The 20,861-nt window shown below is 55.6% G+C and overlaps 1 protein-coding gene across 5 annotated transcripts in view; it reads left to right on the top strand.

Moving 5' to 3' along the window:
- FARP2 (FERM, ARH/RhoGEF and pleckstrin domain protein 2) overlaps positions 1-20,861 on the top strand; it is a 101,371-nt gene that overhangs the window by 66,468 nt on the left and 14,042 nt on the right. For all 5 annotated transcript variants that reach the window (XM_045166205.1, XM_045166204.1, XM_045166208.1 and 2 more), the window contains 8 exons: positions 3,087-3,182; positions 4,770-4,933; positions 5,247-5,315; positions 5,896-5,953; positions 7,532-7,766; positions 15,111-15,274; positions 17,596-17,685; positions 18,250-18,383. In XM_045166205.1, coding sequence (XP_045022140.1) covers positions 3,087-3,182; positions 4,770-4,933; positions 5,247-5,315; positions 5,896-5,953; positions 7,532-7,766; positions 15,111-15,274; positions 17,596-17,685; positions 18,250-18,383 — 1,010 coding nt within the window. The remainder of the gene's footprint in view (positions 1-3,086; positions 3,183-4,769; positions 4,934-5,246; positions 5,316-5,895; positions 5,954-7,531; positions 7,767-15,110; positions 15,275-17,595; positions 17,686-18,249; positions 18,384-20,861) is intronic.

Raw genomic sequence — 20,861 nt, forward strand, 5'->3', positions numbered from 1 at the left:
CTGGTGGATGGAGGTTCTAAATGTGAAAAGAAGTCATTTCCAGCCCAGAGTTCCGTGCCTGTGCAGCCAGATTCCTACACAAGAAGAAAGTAAAAGCATTTCCAGACATGCTGCTTTTCAGAAAACTCAGTCCCCGCGCAGCCTTCTGAAGGCCGAAGGTGTGGGAGAGGACCAAGGTGGGAGCCAAGAACACAGGGCAATGTGTTGGGAAGCGTTGGGGGGTGGCCATGCTTGGATGTGAAGAACCTGTGTCAGCAGAAGGACATAGGGGCTCCAGGGAAGACTGCCAGGAAAGCAATAGACCTGACCGGAGAGTCCCCTGGGGCTCCAGTGGTTAGGACTCAGGCCTTTGCTGCTGTGGTGTGTGTGTGTGTGTGTGTGTGTGAGCACGCTCAGTTGTGTCCAACTCTTTGTGTCCGCATGGACTATAGCCCGCCAGGCTCCTCTGTCCATGGGATTTTCCAGGCAAAAATACTGGAGTGGGTTGCCATTTGCTCCTCCAGGGGATCTTCCCTTCCAGGGATCGAACCCACGTCTCCTGTTCGACCCCTGGGTCCCAGGTTCATTCCCTGGTCAGGGAACTGAGATCCTGCAAGCCCTGTGGCACAACCGAAAAAGAAAGCCGGTCAGTGACGTCATGGTGACATCACACTGGAGAGTTTTAAGGGTCTGCAGGGAAGTTTTGAGCTGAACCAGTGATGGGTGCATAGAAAATTATGGAAAGAGGCAGTTAGTAACTCTGGGAGAATTACAGATAAAGGAGGAAAATACAGTTGCGATCCACCCCTGCCCAGTTTGCAAGCAGCATTCACATGATCAACAGCACAGGTCAGATTTGGGGGGCCCGTGGGGTGCAGTCCAGGCAGACAGCAGCCTGAGCCAGCTTTGTGGACGCGGAGGCGTTGTCGGACAGGCCCTCTTCCCGACTCCCTTGAGCCCCTGCGTCCAGGGCCAGGAGCCGAGGTGCGGCCTTTTCTTCTGTTGATGTTTTAAGGTTTCTGGTTTTGAGGATGGAGTTGAGAAGCCTCCATTCTGAGCCGCAGGTGGGGTGACTGCGTGTCGGCCGCGGGGAGGTGGGGCTGACATTTGAGTCGGGATCTCAGGGACATCTCTTAACTCAGGAATGCAAAGAATTGAGATGGAATTCACAGAACGTGAAGTCCACCCTTCAGAAGTGTAAGTCAGCGTTTTCAGTATTAATGTACTCGCAGAATCGTGCAGCTGGCGCCCCGATTCCAGAAAACATCAACGCCACCCTCCCGGGCCCTGGGCCCGCCCTGCCCAGCTTTGCTGACCCTACGCCTCTGTCCGCGAACACCCCTCCCCTGCCTCTCCCTGGGACCGGCCTTGGCACCTCTTTTCCCCTCGTTTCAGAGCATGTCCGTGTTGTGCATGTTTCCAAGCCTCCTTCTTCCTTACGGCTAAAGTGCTGGGCTTCTCTTTAGTATCTTGAATGGAAAGCATTCTTCATCTTGCTGTTCCCCCATCCTGAGTTTGTGGAAAAGAGTAAATGGTCATGAAGACCAAGGACAGAAAAGAAAATGCCAGAGAGTGTTTCCGTACATTCAGAGTTTTTATTCTGAAAAGTTTTCAAGTTCAGAGAAGTACAAGAGCGTACCGCGAGCCCCTTCACCGGGGACCCCCACCTGGGTTCCCCAGGTGCGCCCACCTCATGATTTCAGATGCTCCCACCCAAGCTGAGCTGCTCCGCCCGGCCAGGGTCTGCCCAGGATCCTCAGCAGGAAGTGTGTCACTTCTCTCCTTGTCCTCACGGCCGTGGTGCCCCAGAAGCTCTGGGCCAGTCATTTGTGACATGGGCCTGCCCGGCCCGGCTGCTGCTGAGACTAAGCTGCCTGGGCAGCAAGTCACGGGCACGAGGCTGTGCCCAGCGCAGCCCTGCGGGGCCGTCTGTCCCTGCCGGGGGCGGCATCCGGCACCTGCTCGGAAGGCACTGACAGGCCTCTTCGCTGCGAGCTGACTTTCCACAAGCTGTGTCCTTGCTTGCTGGCCGCGCTGCGTCTCTGCCGCTGCGCTTCTCTGGCTGTGGTGAGCAGGGCTCCTCTTCACTGCTGTGCCCAGGCTCGGGAGTGGTGGTGCACGCTTAGTTACTCGGGGCATATGCAATCCTCCCAGACCAGGGATGGAGCCCATGGCCCCTGCGTTGGCGGGTGGGTTCTTATCCACCGCACCACCAGGGGAGCCTGCGAGGAGACTTTTTGTCCTTTGTAATTCGTATTTGTGGAGAGATACTTAAAGCTGAATTTCCCTCAGGGTGGCCAAAAGGCCGCTCTTTAAATTACATTATTCAGGCTGCTGGACGGGCTTTCTCACCTGTTTTATTCCGTCAGTGTGGACACCTGGCTTGTCTCCTGGTCTTACTGTCACTGAGCTGTAATTCGGGCTGTGATGTGAGGTTTGGTCTGCTGCCATTGTTTCTTTTGATCTTTAAATCGCCCCTCAGGTGACTCTGTGCCTCTCGGCACCTCCGTGTCCTTTCTGAGCACTTAACTTACTTTCTCACACAATAACATGGTCCGGTCCCTTTGTTCCCTGCCTGCCCCACCCTGGTAGAGCAGCCAGTCCCAGTCTCCAAGGTGAAGAGTGTTTAGAAGCCGGGTCCGGGCCCCAGCGCTCGCTCTGTCTGGGAAGTCCAGAGTTCAACCCCGACTCAGGGTCTGTCCAGCACCCCTGGGATCACTCCATCCTCCTCTCTTTCCTTCGCTGAGAAACAGCTCTGCTCCCTCCCTGCCCAGCCACCCCCAAGCCCCTCCCGAGCGCTGTCCTTGCTGGGATGGCTGCCAAACGTTCACTGTTAACACTGACAAAAAAAAAGCTTGTATCAAAGCTGTATCAGAGCAGCAAAGTGCTCCTTCCTACAACAGATTAGTATGTTTAGTACTGACATTTTAGTTGAGTCGTTCTGAATGAAACAACTGTATAATGAGTTCTAAATATAATTTGCTTCTGAGTATAACGCTGCACGTTCTAGCAAGGCTGCAACTCAAACCTCTGTTTCATGAGAAAGCGTGTGTGCGTGTCTGGATTACACGTGTGTCGTTACTCAGCGTCTGTCTCTTGGATTTTAGAGCAGCACCAGAATCAACACTTTCAACTGGTCCAGGCTCCGAAAGCTCAGCTTCAAGAGGAAAAGGTTCCTCATCAAACTCCACCCGGAGGTCCATGTGAGTGTCATCAGGAGAGCTCCTGAAGTTAGGGGTGTGCCCTCTGCTCAGTTGTTAATTACTGGTATATCGTTTCAGCACAACGCACACAAGAATGTAAGAGCGGGATGGGTGGCTGGGGATGGGCTCTGGGGGGACCTGCCCAGGGGGCCCGCGTCAGGGGGTGCTGGCCGCCGGAGTGGCCGAGTGGCCTGAGAGCATCCACGGCTGACGGGCTCCCGGGCTGCTGAGAACCGTAGCTTCACTGCAGCTACTCTTTTGGGTGACAAAGCTGAAGCACAGAGTGTTCAGCTGTGGTCCGGAGCCCCGCAACCAATCAGTGCTGGGGCTTCTGTCCAGCAGGAACGGAGGGTGTTGCCAGTATTCTGTGTCTTTGACTCAGAAATTGAGCCTTCTATGCTTCTGAGGAAGCCTTGACTTTCAGAAAATAAATGTTCCTTTTGTGAGTCCATAAGTTAATAATTAAATATAAATTTACTGAAATTAGTAAAAAGGGACAAACGTAAATGTCTGTACAATCTGATGGGAGGAAAAATCCAATACTTGAGGTGATTCTAAGATGTTCACGGTGTTGCACGTCCACTGTGGCAGGAAGCTGGGAGATGATCAGCCAGCCGCTGTGGGAGAGGGCCTGGGGGCTGCAGCTCAGCCTTACGCCGAGCCGAGAGCCAGGGCCAGTCCCAGGAGGGGCCGCCCCTAAGCTTCTCAGAGGCGCTGGGTTAGCAGGGCCTTTGTCCAGCCAGGGTCACCCGACTTGCAAGTTGTTTATTTTGTGCAGAAAGTGTGGACAGATGGCTTAATTGTTTGTTATTCAAATATTTCTTCTAAGAATGAAAGAGAAGTGTAAAGAATGCCAAAAACATGTATAAAATGCAAGTAAAAGGCTAGTTTTTTTCCTCTACAAGTTAAAAAAAAAGTTTTTGGCAGTTATTCCACAGAGACAGGGAAATAAGAGAATTAGTGCAAAATTCTGAACTGTGTCTATTTCTACACCTGGCAAGGTTATGTTTTATATCGATTCCTAAGCACTTAAGATTTTTAGGATTAAATATAGGAGATAAAGTGTTGATATTATACTCTTTTGGAAGGTAATTTGGTAATAAAGATCACAGTGTCCAAAAACGTGCATTGTTTTTGAGTTCAGTGTGACATTCCTAGGAATCTATCCTAAGCAGTAACCATGAGAGGCGTGGCAGGAGCTTCTGCATGGCGATGTCTGTGAGCCTGGAAACCTCTGTGTCCTGCTCATCCAGACGCCCTCAGAAGCCCACAGGGAAGGGAGTGGGCCACGACAGGGGAACGTGCCAGCAGCACAAAGACGCCTGGTTCCCTCGAACGTGGGAAAAGGTTTCAAAGAGAAACTTCAAGATGTTAGCCCTTGTGATTTAGATGACCGCACTTCTCTGATATTTCTGCAAAAGAAATATAGCACTGTATTTTTCTCCTCTCAACTATAAATGGAACCAGAAGTCTATATACAACTTTCAGAAAGAAAAGCTCCCTGGTTTTTAACTTTGGAGTAGCCTGCGGCGTTCCTAAATTTTCTTCCTGCTGCGGCCACTTGAGCCCTTGCCTTTTCACTCGTAGGGGCCCTACCAGGACACCTTGGAGTTTGTGTTGGGTAGCAGAGATGAATGTAAGAACTTCTGGAAGATCTGTGTGGAGCATCACACCTTCTTCAGACTCTTAGATCAGCCGAAGCCGAAAGCTAAAGCTATGCTCTTCAGCAGAGGCTCGTCCTTCAGATACAGGTGAGCGGCCGCACCAGGCAGCTCTTGGCCTTGTGGCGCCGAGAACCCAAACGTCCAGTCAGGGTGAGGGTGGCCCGGCTGCAGCCACAGGACCGCTGGGGAAGCTCGGCAAACAGAGCCCTGGGGAAAGAGGCCTGCCAACGACTGTGTGGAACATTGGTTATGCTTATTAATGCAAAGCATACTTTTTAAATGCTTGTATAAACTTAAGACAGAGGCGGGGCAAGTCTTCCTTTTCCTTTGCTTCTGTGAAAAATTAGTGCTGTGTATTACCCGTTTATTCTTTCCTGTAAAATCTGAATTTTATTCTCAGTGGAAGAACTCAGAAACAACTTGCTGATTATGTCAAAGACGGTGGGATGAAGAGGGTTCCGTATGAAAGGTAAATTGTCTCATCTTCATGATGCAGAGTGTGGGCATTTAAATCAGCATTTGAAGTATCTTAGCCTTTGCCTGAATAAAAGGCACTGCAGCTATGTGAATGTCTGTCTTGACACTTGAGTTCTGTTTCTTCTGTTTCATTTAATGGCGATGGTCTGCGTTTCACTGTTGTCTAAGTTGTTCAGATGCAGGGACACTTTTGCTCCCAGTTTGCCTCGCTCCACGTAGACATGGTGCTTTTACAGAGCATGGGCTTCACAGTATTAAACTTTGGATCTGAAACTGTTTCTGTGAGTGAAACTCTTCCTTAATGCCACCTCTTCTGGCGTGTATTTTTGTTTGCAGTCTTGTTTTCTGTCATCCTGCCATTTCTAGTTAGATGCCTCTGGGCGTGTTACAAAAACCCTTGGCCACGTTTTATGTGAGTCCTTCCTTACGAAACGGGGTCGGCACCCTGATGCTCTGAGCTCCAGGAGCTCCTCTGATGATGGGATTCTTATCAAAATGCACTGAAGATGAAATAAAAAGCAGTGGGGTCAGGCAAGCAGCACGTGGGCTCACGGCCTGTCCTCTGCTCGCAGGAGACACAGCAAGACCCACATGTCTCTCCGTGCCCTCAAGGTGGACTTGCCGCGGCAGGTGAGTGCTTCTGCGTAAACGCGCCCGACGTAGTCTCCGGTCCCCTTTAGGGAATAGCCTGGCGTGGTTGCAGCAGGAGTCCTAAAGTTAGTCTCATCATTTACGTGGGAATTCCAGTCCTGGGACCCTGTTTGCAGAAAGGAGTCCTGAGTGAAGAGGAAGCTCTGTGGGCACACACGTGTCACGGTGCTGCTTGTGATCCTGGAGGCCCCGGCGACCGCCGTCCGGGCCGGTCTGGGTGTGGCCGCCTGTCGGGTGACTCAAGAGCCACTAAGAGTCTCGTTTCAGAAGAGTGGAGCCCGAGCAGGACACGTTCAGGAAGCATTAGCAGTGACACTGGCCGTTTGCACAGTGGCCCGTGGAGAACCCTCTTCCTGTTAAAAAGACAACTGGGTGCTCACGGGACTGAACCTCGCAGCCACGAGCGTTGTCCCCCGGCAGCCGGGCCCCAGGCACTGTTCATCTTCTTGTGCTTCTCATTTGACTTGGTTTTCCACAGTGGGCACGGTGCTTTTTTGTTGTCAGGAAAACAGCTGAGAAACACAACTTGTATAGCAGTGAGAAGTGATGATGTGCCAGCGGGGGGCGGGCGGTGATGTGCTCAGCGAGGCTGTGTCCACGCAGTGGGCATTTTGCTGTTACGTTAAAGGTAAAAGGCAAGGAGCAGGTGTGTGCACCAAGTGCTCAGCGCGACCACGGCTGCTACACCAGGCACACACAGGCCCCACACGCTGCACAGGAGACGTGTGGCCGTGCTGCCAGACGCGGGCCGGGAGCCGCCCGCTCCGTGTGTCGGTCAGCTTCGCGGGCGTCTGTCCCTGCCTTCACATCTGCGTGTTGACTGCCACATGCGAGCCTATTTTTATGTAGGCTGCTGCTCTTTTCATGTGATATTTTTTCATAATTCTGTGTGCAGCTGTACAGTTTGATATTTATAATTTTTATTGCTGCACAGTGTTCATTTTTATTGCAAATTTATCATTTATACGCTAATAGAGTTTACAGAGCTACAGTTGTACCTCATATAGTAACACTTCTGTGTCCCAAATGCTTTTAATTGGGTTTTTAAATAAAAGCATTCTTTAACTCTTCTGGGTATGTTTTCTATTTAGGAATTCCTTGTTAAATCTTTGAAATTAAAAGAACTTACCTTTGGATGCACCCACGCGTCTCATCCCCCAGCAGCCCTGGCGGGTCGGGGGCACCTTGCTAGCTGAGGGGTGGCTCAGCCCATCTGCAGCCACGCCCAGGGGACGCCAGTGTCCAGAGACGCCCCAGGGGACTTCAGGGTGACCCAGGTGCCACGGAGGCTCGGGACTTGGGTGACAGAAGCCGTGTGGTACCGAGCTCGTGGAGAACAGTGGAGGCACAGGGACCGCAAACAGGCAGGCCAGAGCCAACTTCAGCCGGCGCCTGCGTCCGCAGAGCTGCGGCTCCGTTATCCGTAGGGCGGTGTGGCGGCCACCACTGCAGCGGCCGTGAGAGGAGCGCGTGTGCGCCGTCCGGGCCCGCCAGCTGCGCAACTCTCCAGCGTGACCTGCCGTCTCACACTCCTTCTTTCTTCTCATTCTGCCCCAGAGCATCTCATTCTCCGAGGGTGTGAGGAGTCCTGTGACGCCATCGCCCACAACTGCCTCCTTCTGCTCGGCCCCCACGTCCCCTCCAGCTCCTCCAGGCCCACGCAATTTCCAGATTGGTGGCGGCAGCTCCGAGACGGGGCCCCCCGCGCCCGGCGCCCGGCGGCTGGCTGCAGAGAGGAGCTCCATGGCCACGGCCCAGCCCCCCTGGCTGCCTGCGCTCCAGCCTCACCAAGGTGTCAGCTTCGGTTGGGGCGCGAAGAGCTGTGGCCCCCGGAGTCCTGAGGGGCTGAGCTGCCCCACCTCAGGCCCAGATTCAGGGGGCGCGGGCAGGGGGCGCCCGGCTGCAGGGCATGGTGACCGCAGGGAGGGACCCCTGACCGGGGGCTCCTCCTCCAGGGTGGGGCACCTGTGCAGCCCACCGGGCCATGGAGGGGGCCCGGTTTTCACATTGACAAGCGCCCCGCTGCAGGTGTCCGAGGAATTCATAGACGACGACCCTGCAGACATCTCCTTCTTTGCCGGGGGCTCGGAGGCTTTCTCCTTCCCCTATGGCGGCCTCAGCCCAGGCTCTGGCCTGTCCAGCCCCGAGGGGTCTTCCCCGGAGGTGGCCCCCAGGGACGGGGGGTGCGGCTTTGAGTTTGAGGAGGGCAGCCTCGGTGACGCGCACCCCTTGGACACCTCGGAGCTGCTGGAGGTGAAGGCGCAGGCCAGCCTGATGCAGCGCCTACTGAGCCCATCTGACACCAGCTCGCTCCGGAACAACCAGTCCGAGGCCAGCTCACTGAGCAACGCGCCCCTGCCCAGCAGCCTGTCCGCACACATGCCCGGCTCTGCCCCGCCGTCCGGGGGCAGCTCCATGGCCAACTTCCCCGCCTGCTCCGTGCGCTCCGAGGCCAGCTCGGCCTTCCAGTTCTCAGACATCGTGGACCAGTTAGAGCAGCTGAGCTACCCGCCCACAGCAGCTGAGGACTCGAGCAGCTCGGACACAGACTCGTGGGGCTCCGAGGCCGCGGTCCCCCTAGACGTGAGCCTGTTCTTCAGTAGCCCCTTTGCGCAGGCCAGGGCAGACAGAGTCATTTTCGATTTGCAGAATAACGTGAAGAATTTGATTGCCGGAGAGCGAATTGATGAGAACCTGCCCTGAGCACTCCCGGGCTCCCTTCTGGGGCGACCCCTGCCTGCTCTGGGGGCGAGGGCTCAGGTGGTCGGCTTTGGCATAGGAAGTGATTTTGTGGTCACGGCTGCGTATTTTTTATCCCCCGGTTCTCTGTTCTGTTTTAAACGCCAAGAAATTAAAAGGTGCGCTTGTTACGGAGCTGAAGGCTGCGCAGCCAGGTGGGGTGTCCGCAGCCAGCCCCGGGGACCAGCCCGTCTTCGCAGCCTTCGCTCTCATGCGGCCCAACCGTGCATTTCGAGTGGTGCTGGTTCGGGTTCGCATTGGCCTTTAGTGGACACGTGCCTTACGCCTGTCGCTGCTTTGCAAGTTGAGATGCTGCCCAGGACTAATTAGGTCGTGGTTTTGTCTGATCTGACTGCGCGAGACCCTGAGGGAGCCCCCTGAGACCCAGGTCCTGGGGCAGGGGTGCCGCGGCCTTAGGGCCCAGGGTGCCTGGTGCCCGGGGAGTCACCTTCGTGACTCTGACCCCGGGGCCGCTCTGCCTGGGGGAGGCCGTGGGTTAGCCTGCGATGGAGACGGGGCCGTGTCCTCTCCGCCTGCCTTGGGGGTGCTCTGTAATCCGTTCAGGGAAGGCAGAACCAGGTGCAGCAGCCAAGGCTGACGGGCACCTGCTCCCTGTGGAGACCCGGCGCCCGGGGCCTCGCTGAGCCGTGGGGGCTCCGCCTTTTGTATGAACGCCAGCTCCTCCCTCGGGCCAGGCGCGTGCTGAACACAGCTGCTCCGGTTCTGACCTAGCCCACCCCCGACGCGGCCCTGAGGCCCGGCCGGGCGTGTGTGTGGACAGGTGAGGTGGCCGCGCCCCCGACCCTGAGGACGTGGCTGAGATCTGTGCTCCTTTCCGGCTGCACCTGGTGGGACAGCCGTGTTTACAGGTCAGCTTTCTTCTGAAAGTCGAGTCCGCGCCGTGGGCAGGGGCCTGTTGGCAGTGCCGTGAGGAGCTGCCCAGGCGTCTCTGCAGGTGTGGGCACCGTCCGGCAGCCTCTGCTGCCGTGTCGGTGCTTTGCCTGCGCACTCCTGCCGGGAGCGCGGCCCTGCCTCGGCTTCCGGGGACGCTCCCTTCCCTCAGTTCTCACGCTGGCCAGGCCGGCCGCGCAGACGCAGGCGCCGTGCATCCCTGTGCCTTCTCGTGTCACGAGGATCCCCGCAGCCCTTCTCCCAGGTAACCCGTGTTTCTAAGGCTGTGGTTGGTAATGATCGAGGTGTGGGCAGTAAAAGCCGTGTGGACAGCCTGCTGTGAAAGCCCTTCGCTGTCCCCGCGGTCATCTTGGCCAAGTCGCGGCAGTTTCCAGCGCAGACACGTCTCCCAACACCGCACGGGTGGCTGAGCGCCCGGCGGGCGGCAGTTGATCCTCTGTGCACACAGGCCGTGACCCCGCGGTGTGTGACGTGGACACCAGGTCTGCATCTGCAGGGCCCACCCAGTTCACAGAGTCACCAAACCCACCTTAGAACGGGGAGGGACACGGCCTGGCCCTGGCGGCGCCCGACATGGGCATTCTCACATCTGTTCTTAAGGCTGTGGGGGCGCGCAGGGCCGTGCCAGCCTCACCCCAGGCCAGAGCTCGTGCCTGCCAGCCTCATCCCCTGGTGCCGCCTTTTGCACGAACGCGTCTACGTCCCCAGGAGTGAGGAGGAAAGGGCTGGCGTTTTCCTGTGAATCTGAACTTGCTTATTCTTTAAAGACATGTTGATGTTTCCTGGCTTGTGGTTCTTGAAAGTATGTTTCCCACTGAAATTGCCATTCATGCACTTGCAGCTTTGTACTGACCCAGAAGCCTTTTGTTTCCTCAATAAAATACGGGAGCGCTTGCTACAGCGTTTAGTGCCTTTTAGCTTCCTGTTCTCTGCTCGCCTGTGGTTTTGATTTACACGCACTGAAGGTCATCTCGTGTGCCGAGCCCACCCCTGAGACAGCCCATGCCGCCTCTGGTCCCACCGACGTCTGTCCGTCTGTGACTGCAGACAGCCAGCCCCACGCTGGCCTCGGACCGTCTCACTGTGGCCGTGAGGGACGATTCCCACAGGAGGCCAGCGGGGAGCCTCTTGCCTTCCTGAGCAGCCCCGCTCGGGCCTGCCGTGGCCCTGTGGTCAGCACATAAGGGGGGTGCAGGGAGCCTGAGGTCTGCCCCTGTGGGCCCGCACGAGCCCCCACGGTGGGGAGGAGCCACGTGGTCCTCAGGCATAGAACACGTGCTGCTGGTGTCTTCTGAAAATGAGGCCGTTATTGCCTCCCTGCAGTCAGCTAGACGCCCCCTCACCCAATACAATCCTTGGGCTGAAGTGAGGCAGCTGCTCAGATTCTGGGCCCCCCTTGGCCGCCAAGCGCTCTCTGCGCCTCCAGGAGCCGCCCGCCTCTCCAGCCCCCGGTGTCCCGGGCAGCTGCTCCCGGGGGCTGGCTGAGAAGAGTGCCCGGCAGCGCAGGCCTTGGGGAGGGGCGCCTCCTCTCCGGGGTCTGGGGACACCTGGCACCCAGTGTGGTGGGGGTGGGGGGCGCCTGGCAGCTCTGGACCGGCCCCTGTTGGCCCACGCTCCCTGGGAGCCTGCGGCGGGCGATCACGGCCCTCAGAGGAGAGGACAGTGGGTCACGGGGGCGTGGGTCCCTCCTGTGACTCCAGCCCCGTCCCTGACTGGTGCCTCCGTGCCGGCGCTCCCAGGGGTTAGCCTGGTCAGTCCCCAGCGTGAGCGGTCACTCTCCAGGAGCGTCCACTCGGGCCGCATCTCCCTCCCAACGACGTCCCTGCAGACCGCCTACTGTACGGGACCTTGCGTCCGGTGCTCCAGTGGTTCAGAGGCTCGTTAAGTCACAGCGTCTCAAGCTTTAGACAGAAGGTGTCATTTATTAGAGCCTGCTCCCTGGGCCAGCAGGAGTGTCCCGCAGAGAAGACCCCACACCTAGCAGGCGTTGGCCAGACAGTCGGCCCAGAGTGGGACTGAGCTGTAGGTTGGGGTGCTTGCTTCCCTCAACAAGGAAAGAGCCGTATTTACTTAGAAGGAGACTCCGGGTGACGCCCCCGGACACGCCGTGCGCATAGACGTCACCCCTGAGTATCGGGGCCATGGGCGGACTGCGGTGTCAGCCTCGGGAGAAGGATGGACTCAGAGCAGGAGGAAGGGGAGTGGCGTTTGGACCCCTCAGAGCAGCTTTTACTTCATGAGCCGCATTTTGCATGAAAGTGACTCAGAAAACCCTGGGCCAGACGTGGAGCCAGGCCAGGCTTCCGCCAGCTCCCAGGGCCCTGTTTCCCTGGACCGTCGGGAGATCGGCACTGCCCTGCTCTCCGGGACGAGTGGTAGCCCTTCCAGCCACCGAGGCGCTCCTGCGGCTTGGACCCTGCAGCATCTTAACCTTCAGACTCAACCTTGACTTTTCCAAACTGGAGCCGACTCCTGTTCCACTATTAGGCACAAGGTGTCAAGATAATTTTATTACTGGGTTTTGAAGGACAGCATTTAAAGGTATGAAGTGAAAGTAGCCGAGCTTCCCGTCTAAATGTGAGGTGTGTCTTTTGTCACCTGTCAGGCGGTCAGGACAAGGTCGCAGGGGCAGACGACTGCGCCTCTCCCGACGGCGTCGACACTGCGAGAGGATTCTTAGGAGCGATCGGAAACAGAGCCCACAGAGAAAGCTCTCTTCCAGAGTGGCTCCCTGCTGACTGCTTCACATGAAAGTTTTACATTTTCAGTGGTTTTTCTGAAGACACTCAGGCCTTGGCCCTGCAGCTTGGAGAGCAGAGCCTGCCATGACCTCTGGGTGGACAGCAGCTGTCTGCCCGCTCCAATCATTTGCTTTTGGACCCTGTCACAACATGCCATTTGCAGACATGGCCCGTCTGAGGATCTGGAGGTCCCCGAGGCCACGGGGGAACAGGAGCGCACCCCGTGTGTGAGCGTTGGTCCTGGAGCAGGACTCCTGCCACTCAGCTGCGCTGCCCCGGCCAGTAGACGACCTTGCACACGGGTCGGTGTTAGCAGATGTGTGAGGTTCTTTACCACGCCAGTTAGGGCCACACATACTCTGTGGAACCTAAAACGCAACATTTGGCACCTTAAAAATGCTTGAGCCGCCCGTCTGCCTGTTAGCCTGTGTACTAATGCAGGTCGTCTGCGTGGACAGGACTTTGTACGGTCAGTGCCTGTCATGTCATCACAGGGTCCAGAGCAGTACTCACACACGCCAGGCCCTCCTGGGACTGGCTGGCAGAGCCACGGCCCCGCACGGGGACTCCACGGCAGGCACGGTGGCCTGCACGCTGCACAGCTTCCAGTGTGGGTGGTTACACGCTTCCTGCCACGTGCCTGAGGGCAGCTGCCCACAGATGCATCCACCTCATCTCCTGGCACCTGAGTTGATAAAACATGTGGGTGTGACTGCAGCGTCTCACCGTGGCCGACAGATTGAGAATACATGCCCAGCGCCAGGCTGCGGTGCCCGTTAGCCTGGTCGCTAGAGGACGCGCGGGCGTGGTTTGCAGAGTGGCAAGCGCAGCCGTTGCCCGGCAGTCACACGGCTGGCTCCAGGGCCCGAGAGAGCACGCCCCCCGCGGGAAGCGCCCTTCCGAGAAACGGCGTGGCGCCCGCACCTGGCCCACCCGCGCGCCCGGACACGGAGCCCTCTCTCCGTGGGCACAGCCCCAGCTGCGCAGGCGTAACAGTGTACATTCACGTGCTGCTTTCCAGGGCTTTCTGGAACGTTTTCCCCTGAATAAATTCAGTCCTCGCCGATTGAACCCTCAGATGTGGAGCCCACAGATAGAAGGGCAGCTGTGCCCACAGTGACAATACCAGATGGTGGCTCTAAGCACCCCCAGAAGCCAAACAGTGGCATCCAAACGAGCGGCCCGCCGCGAGCTAGCGCGCCCGCCCGTCGCGCCCCGGCCTGCCTGTAGGAGGCGCCAGTGCCACCACCAGCTCCTCGCCTGTCACCTGCTGCCGTTTAAAGCCTTTGTGCGAGACCTTCTGGGAAACTGCACTACGAGCTTGCTGTGGGTGACCTCGTGGAGGAGGCTGCGTGGGGCGGGAGGGTGCTGGGTCGCCCCGTGGACCTGCTCTCAGGACCAGTGAGCATGAGCGTCGCCCTCAGTCCGGGAACGGCAGGCCTGGGGAGAAGCAGCACGCACCTTGCGAGCAGACTGCACACATTTTCTTTCCTTTTGATTGAGGAGCGGCTGCTTCACGGCGTCTTGTTGGTTTCTGCCGAATGAGGACGTGACTCAGCCGTCAGCGTTCATGCGCCCCCTCCTTCTCGAGCCTCCGCTTGCATGCTCTTTTCTGAATTTTCAGTGGGTCACGGTGTCTCATCATGTGGCTCCAGGCTAAGGAGGGACAGAAGGGACTCTGGCGTGTGATCCTCACAGCTCGTCTGCGGAGCGAGCCTCTTCTCCGGTCGAAGCAGCCGTGTTTGGGCAGACGTGACATCGTGGGCTTGGCGTGGCGGGAGGGGACGTGGGGAAGTCACATTATTTTAAGGTGGCTTAGCCGATTTTAAACGTGTAATGAAAGCAGATTTTAATAAACCGGTTCTAGCTGTTTCTGTTCTACATTGTCCAGTGGGTTTTCCGATGTCAGCGAACATTTGTCCGTGTCTGAATCGATGTGGTGTGAGCAGCCCAGAGGTCAGCTCTACCATCCAGCTTGGGGAGCCCATGCCCGGAAGCCCAGGGTGAAGTCCCGGCTCCGGCTCCCCAGGGCTCTGAGCTTGTCAATGTGAAACCGGGCCGCTGGGAGGAGGGCTGCGCTGCGGGCTGCGGGCCTGCAGTGTGGGAGCTTTCTACACCCACCTCCTGTACACTGCACTTGTTAGGATATCTTAAGTTGCTTTTAATCTCCAGTTAAATATCTTTTCTGAAATTCTGCTTTAAGGTAATTGTCAAATTTGGCATTTAATAGTTACTAGTTTCTCATAGAAAAACATTATAAATAGACCTTTCAGGATTTTTTAAAATAGGTAAGATAATTTTGTATTACAAAATGTTGGATGAAATAGAACGAGGTGAAAACTTGGCCTCAGTGTAATCAAGAGTAAACAGTACTTGAAGAAGGGAAAGACACTGCTTTTGTAGTATAATTCTAGAACGCCAGATTGAAGGCCTTGTTAATGAACAATTCAGGGATGTAGAAACCGTGCAGGTAACTCCAAGTGACCGAGCTTTCTGGTGTAGGGTCAGTGAATTGGCCTCAGCACACCTGTCCTCCTCCTCGCCCACCTGCAGTCCCCTCCCTGCTCCGTGGCGGCCGGTCTCCCGGGACCCCGAGCCCCAGGCCAGGCCACCCTGGAGGCTCCCTGGGGCAGCGGGCTCACACTGAGCTGTGCCTGCCCCGCGGTGCCCGGAAGGGCCTGGTAGCAGTGCTGCCCCTCAGGTCCACTCTTCCTCATCGCCCCCCATCACCCGTTCACTTCCAGGCCTTTCCGTGGAGAGTCCTCAGCCTTCTCCTTCCACCCAGAGGAGCCTGCCGGGCCTGAGCCCCCAGGGCCCAGCCGTGCAGGGCCCCAGCCCCCTCCTGGGCCCCGTCCTCAGTGACGCTGCTGGAGCCGGGATGGACGACCGGGAGGAGCCGAGACGCAAGGTGGGCGCCCCCGGGGGCCTTGCTGCTGGGAAGTGGAGTGGGGCGGGGGGTGCCCCAGTCTTGAGACCCTCCCCTCGCCTCCGGGGGCTTCGGCACCACGATGGGCCTCCCCGCTGCTCTCATGGTTCCTGGCATCTGTCGGTTCTGAGTGTGGGGCTGGATCCCGGAGACCTCAGCCTGCCGCTCCCCGAACCACTGGCTTCAGTTTAACAGTGCAGGGGCTGGGAGGAGGCTCAGGGGTCAGGGGAGCAGGGGCTGGTGGCTGAGGTGGTCCTGGAGGGGCGTCCCAGGGCTGGGCCTTTGGTGGAAGGTGAGTCCCCCGCCTGCAGGTTCAGTGTCGGGCAGGCATGAGGTTGGCAGGCAGAGCCGGGGACCGAGGAGAGATGCCTCTTGCAAGCGAGGCCGTGGCCTGAAGCGGGGGCACCCTGGCCTCGGGGCCCACAGCTTTAGGCAGGGAGCCCCAGTTTCCCTGATGACCCCTCGGCAGGGCTGGGGCTGCCTCCGTGGTCCTAGCCCCGCGGTGGAACGCAGGATCTGGGAGCCTTGGCGTCCACCGGCCTGGCCTTGGGCTCTGGCATCAGCGTCTGGCTGCCCAGCTCGCGGGTTGGGGTGGGGGTGGGGAGCTGCCCAGTCCTCCTCCGGAGCCCAGTGCCAGCTTGCTGCCTGAAACCCCTTCCCTACCAGCGTCTCCCACTCACTGCGGAAACTGGTGAGGTGCCACAGTGCTGGGACGGCCTGAAACGGAGCTGGCGCACCCTTTCTAACGGGTGCTCCTCTGCCTGTTGGCGGGATCACCTCGGGCTCTGCGGGAACAATGCTCAGCCCGTCCCTCTGCCCTGACCTGGGCCCTGACCTTGGGGTATGGCTGGCAGAGGAGCCGATGTTTTGCTTTCTCCCCGCTGAGTTTCCTAGAAGCTGCTCTTTGATCTGGAAATCCGGGGCTGGCCCTGGCTCCCCAGACTGGCGCCCACGAGCCACTGCCGACACCTGCCGCTGGCAGCCCGTCACTAACTGCCGACGCCTGCTGTGCGGCTATGCCCTCGGCAGTGACACTGTGGTTGTTTCTGGGCACCTCCACCTCCCAGCAATGCTCCCTCCTGGACGGGGCAGTTCCCTGCAGGCTTTCTCGTCCTGACTCGCTGCCCGCAGAGGAGCTGGTCTCAGGCCCCAGGGAGAAGCCCCGGCCCCCAGCCTCCCTTTCCCAGCACGCCTCAGACCCCACCACACTTCATCCCCAAGCTGATTGCCTGCAGCCTTGGACTCTCACCCTTCCCGCACTCTTTCACCTCCTCCACCTGCCTGGGCCCAGACCTCCAGAATGCGTGGGCCCCCCCCCCTCACCCTGGCTCACCTCCCGAGCAGCCCCAGCCCCCAGACTCACCTTGGGGCCAGCACACCATCATGTGCTCAGATAGGCCCCAAAGACCCTGCCTTCCTACCGGTGACCACTTCTCTCACCTCGTACCCGCCCCCACCCTTGACCTCTGAGCTGGCCCGGACTGCCCACCCTCCACCCCACCTGCTCCCCGTCCTGTGCACTTTGCTGCCTGGACGGGTCACTTCCTCAGTAGCTAGAGTTGCTTCCTACCTGTTTCCTCCTGGGAGGCTGTCCGCTCAAGGGCAGGAACCTCTGCACTTGGCACGTCCCAGGTGCCTGTTGCCACGCTTGACGCGGGAGGGACAGCCCCAAGTCCTCCACCTGGTGGAGGAGCAGAGGGTGAGCGTGCAGAGACAGAGTAGGGCCGGGCGAGCGCCAGGGGGGAAGCGTGGAGGGGGCTGTCACGCAGACCTTGGCTTGCTCGGGGCGGCGTGGGGCCCTGCAGGGGCGAGACAGCCCCCGGCCCAGGTGGCCACGAGGCCTGGGCCGCTCTGGGGTGCAGCCCTGCCCTCCCCGCTCGGGAGGGTTCATCGCCGTGGACTTGTCCCCGCACATTTATTTGATCCACTTAACTGTAACGTTTGCTGCATTGTGGTGGTCTGGAACCCAACCCACAGACTCTCTGAGGTGTGCCTATATTTGTGTGTTAACCAGCTGCAGTCCTGGCAGTGATATCGGAACAATAATCTCATCACAAAATGAATAATTAGTTTCAGGGTATGCCACTGTTTAAACAGCAATTATTTTATCAAAAAGAATAACATAATATGAGAAAAACATCTGAGGGAGATAAAACTGGGCTTATATTTTTACTCAGAAGTGACTCAGGAATTACATGTGAAGATCACACAACAGTGTTAATGTCAGCAGAAGAGATGGCGTGTTAGGACCGTCGGTGACATGGCCGGCAGACGTTCACTCACACTGTCTGCGCTTCTTGCAGTGCGTGCCCACGGACAAGGCATATTTCATAGCAAAGGAGATTCTCGCTACAGAACGAACATACCTGAAGGATTTAGAAGTTATTACTGTGGTATGAAACCTAAATCCTTTGTTACTTTGATTTTCTGACTACTTCTTAAATCTAGGTCAGAGACAGAATCCCTCCTGATAAACTGTTCTTGGCCATCATGAAATCTGTGTATGCATGTCTATGAGTGTGAAGTGTGCAAAGTGTGAAAGTCAGTCAGTCGTGTCCAACTCTTTGCGACCCCATGGACTATTCAGTCCATGGAATTCTCCAGGCCAGGATACTGGCCTGTTCCCTTCTCCAAGGGATCTTCCCAACCGAGGGATCGAACCTGTCTCCGCATTGCAAGCGGATTCTTTACCAGCTGAGCCATATATACTCTGTTAAATATATTTGCCTTAAAACATCTCTAGTCAGGTCAGTACTGGGTCCAATCTTTGTAAACCTGGCAACATATTCCTTGGAAGCTTTTCATCCAGAACCGTTTTCTTATATTGTGAAAACGGGGGTGATCAGCCGGGAGGTTGGCTGTAGCGCTGATCTGAGCCGTCCTCGCGGGGGCTCTGCGGTCAGTGCCGCACGTCCTAAGGTGTGAGGTTCCTGGGTCACCCTGAGCTCTTCCGGCAGTGGTTCCGGAGCGCGGTGGTCAAGGCGGACGCCATGCCTGCAGACCTGATGACCTTGCTGTTCTCCAACATCGACCCCATCTACGAGTTCCACAGAGGCTTCCTTCGTGAGGTGGAGCAGAGGCTGGAGCTCTGGTAATGCCCTGCACAGCCCCCGCACCCCCTCCCCTGGCACCTCCCATCATCACTGCTCTCAGGAGCTTTCCAGCTCCGGGAAGTATTTCACAGGAGTCATTATTTCATTGAAACAGATGTTAGTAGATACATAAGTTGCTTTCATTTATCCCGTTCCAGAAGAGAGAATTTTGTTATTCAGTCACTCGGTCGTGTCCAGCTCTTTGCAACCCATGGACCTCAGCATACTGTCCTTCACCATCACCCAGAGTTTGCTCAAACTCACAGTCCAAGTCAGTGATGTCATCAACCATCTCATCATATGTCACCCCCTTCTCCTCATGACCTTAATCTTTCCCAGCATCAGGATCTCTTCCAATGAGTCAGCTATTCGCATCAGGAGGGCAAAGTATTGGAGCTTCAGCTTCAGCATCAGTCTTTCCAGTGAATATTCAGGGTTGATTTCCTTCAGAATTGAATGGTTTGATCTTCTTGCTGTCCAAAGGACTTAAAGAGACTTCTCCAGCACCATAGTTTGAAATCATCAATTCTTCAGTGCTCAGCCTTCTTTATGGTCCAACTCTCACACCCATACATGACTACTGGAAAAACCACAGCTTTGACCATATAGACTCTCACATCCATACATGACTACTAGAAAAACCATAGCTTTGACTATACGGACCAAAATGATATCCTTTTCATCATAAGGGACTGGAATGCAAAAGTAGGATGTCAAGAGATACCTGGAGTAACAGGCAAGTTTGGCCTTGGAGTACAAAACGCAGCAGGGCAAAGACTAACAGAGTTTTGCACAGAGAATGCACTGATCATAGCAAACACTCTCTTCCAACAAGAAATGAGGCTACACATGGACATCACCAGATGGCCAATACAGAAATCATATTGATTATATTCTTTGCAGCCAAAGATGAAGAAGCTCTACATGGTCAGCAAAAACAAGACCAGGAGCTGACTGTGGCTCAGATCATGAACTCCTTATTGCAAAATTCAGACTTAAATTGAAGAAAGGAGGGAAAACCACTTGACCATTCAGATATGACCTAAATTAAATCCCTTACGATTATACAATGGAAGTGACAAATAGATTCAAGGGATTAGATCTGATAGACAGAGTGCCTGATGAACTATGGACAGAGGTTCATGACATTGTACAGGAGGCAGTGATCAAGACCATCCCCAAGAAAAAGAAATGCAAAAAGGCAAGATGGCTGTCTGAGGAGGCCTTATAAATAGCTGAGAAAAGAAGAGATGTAAAAGGCAAAGGAGAAAAGGAAAGATATATCCATCTGAATGCAGAGTTCCAAAGAATAGCAAGGAGAGATGAGAAAGCCTTCCTCAGTGATCAATGCAAAGAAATAAAGGAAAACAGTTGAATGGGAAAGACTAGAGATCTCAAAAACTTAGAGATACCAAGGGAACATTTCATGCAAAGACGGGCACAATAAAGGACAGAAATGGTATGGACCTAACAGAAGCAGAAGATATTAAGAAGAGGTAGCAAGAATACACAGAAGAACTATACAAAACAGATCTTCATGACCCAGATAACCACGATGGTGTGATCACTCACCTAGAGCCAGACATCCTATAGTGTAAAATCAAAGGGGCCTTGAAGCATCACTAAAAACAAAGCTAATGGAGGTGTTGGAATTCCACCTGAGCTATTTCAAATCCTAAAAGATGATGCTGTTAAAGTGTTGCAGTCAACATGCCAGCAAATTTGGAAAACTCAGCAGTGGCCACAGGACTGGAAAAGGTCAGTTTTCATTCCAATCCTAAAGAAAGGCATGCCAAAGAATGTTCAAACTACCGCACAATTGCACTCATCTCACATGCTAGCAAAGTAATGTTCAAAATTCTCCAAGCCAGGCTTCAGCAATATGTGAACGGAGAACTTCCACATGTACATGGTGGATTTAGAAAAGTCAGAGGAACCAGAGATCAAATTGCCAACACTCATTGGATCACAGGAAAAGCAAGAGAGTTCCAGGAAAACATCTACTTCTGCTTCATTGACTATGCTAAAGTCTTTAGCTGTGTGGATCACAACAAACTGTGGAAAATTTTTAAAGAGATGTGAATACCAGACCACCTGACCTGCCTCCTGAGAAATCTGTATACAGGTCAAGAAGCAACAGTTAGAACCCGGACATGCATCAGTGGACTAGTTCCAAATTGGGAAAGGAGTACATCAAGGCTGTGTTGTATATTGTCACCCTGCTTATTTAACTTTTATCCAGAGTACATCATGCGAAATGCTGGGCTGGATGAAGCACAAGCTTCAATCAAGATTGCTGGGAGAAATATCAATAACCTCAGATATGCAGGTGACACCACCCTAGTGGCAGAAAATGAAAAGGAACTAAAGAGCCTCTTGATGAAAGTGAAAGAGGAGAGTGAAAAAGCTGGCTTAAAACTCAACATTCAAAAAATGAAGATCATGGCATCTGGTCTCATCACTTCATGGCAAATAGA

This window comes from Bubalus bubalis, chromosome 6 (assembly GCF_019923935.1).
Source record: "Bubalus bubalis isolate 160015118507 breed Murrah chromosome 6, NDDB_SH_1, whole genome shotgun sequence".
Classification (NCBI taxonomy): Eukaryota; Metazoa; Chordata; class Mammalia; order Artiodactyla; family Bovidae; genus Bubalus; species Bubalus bubalis.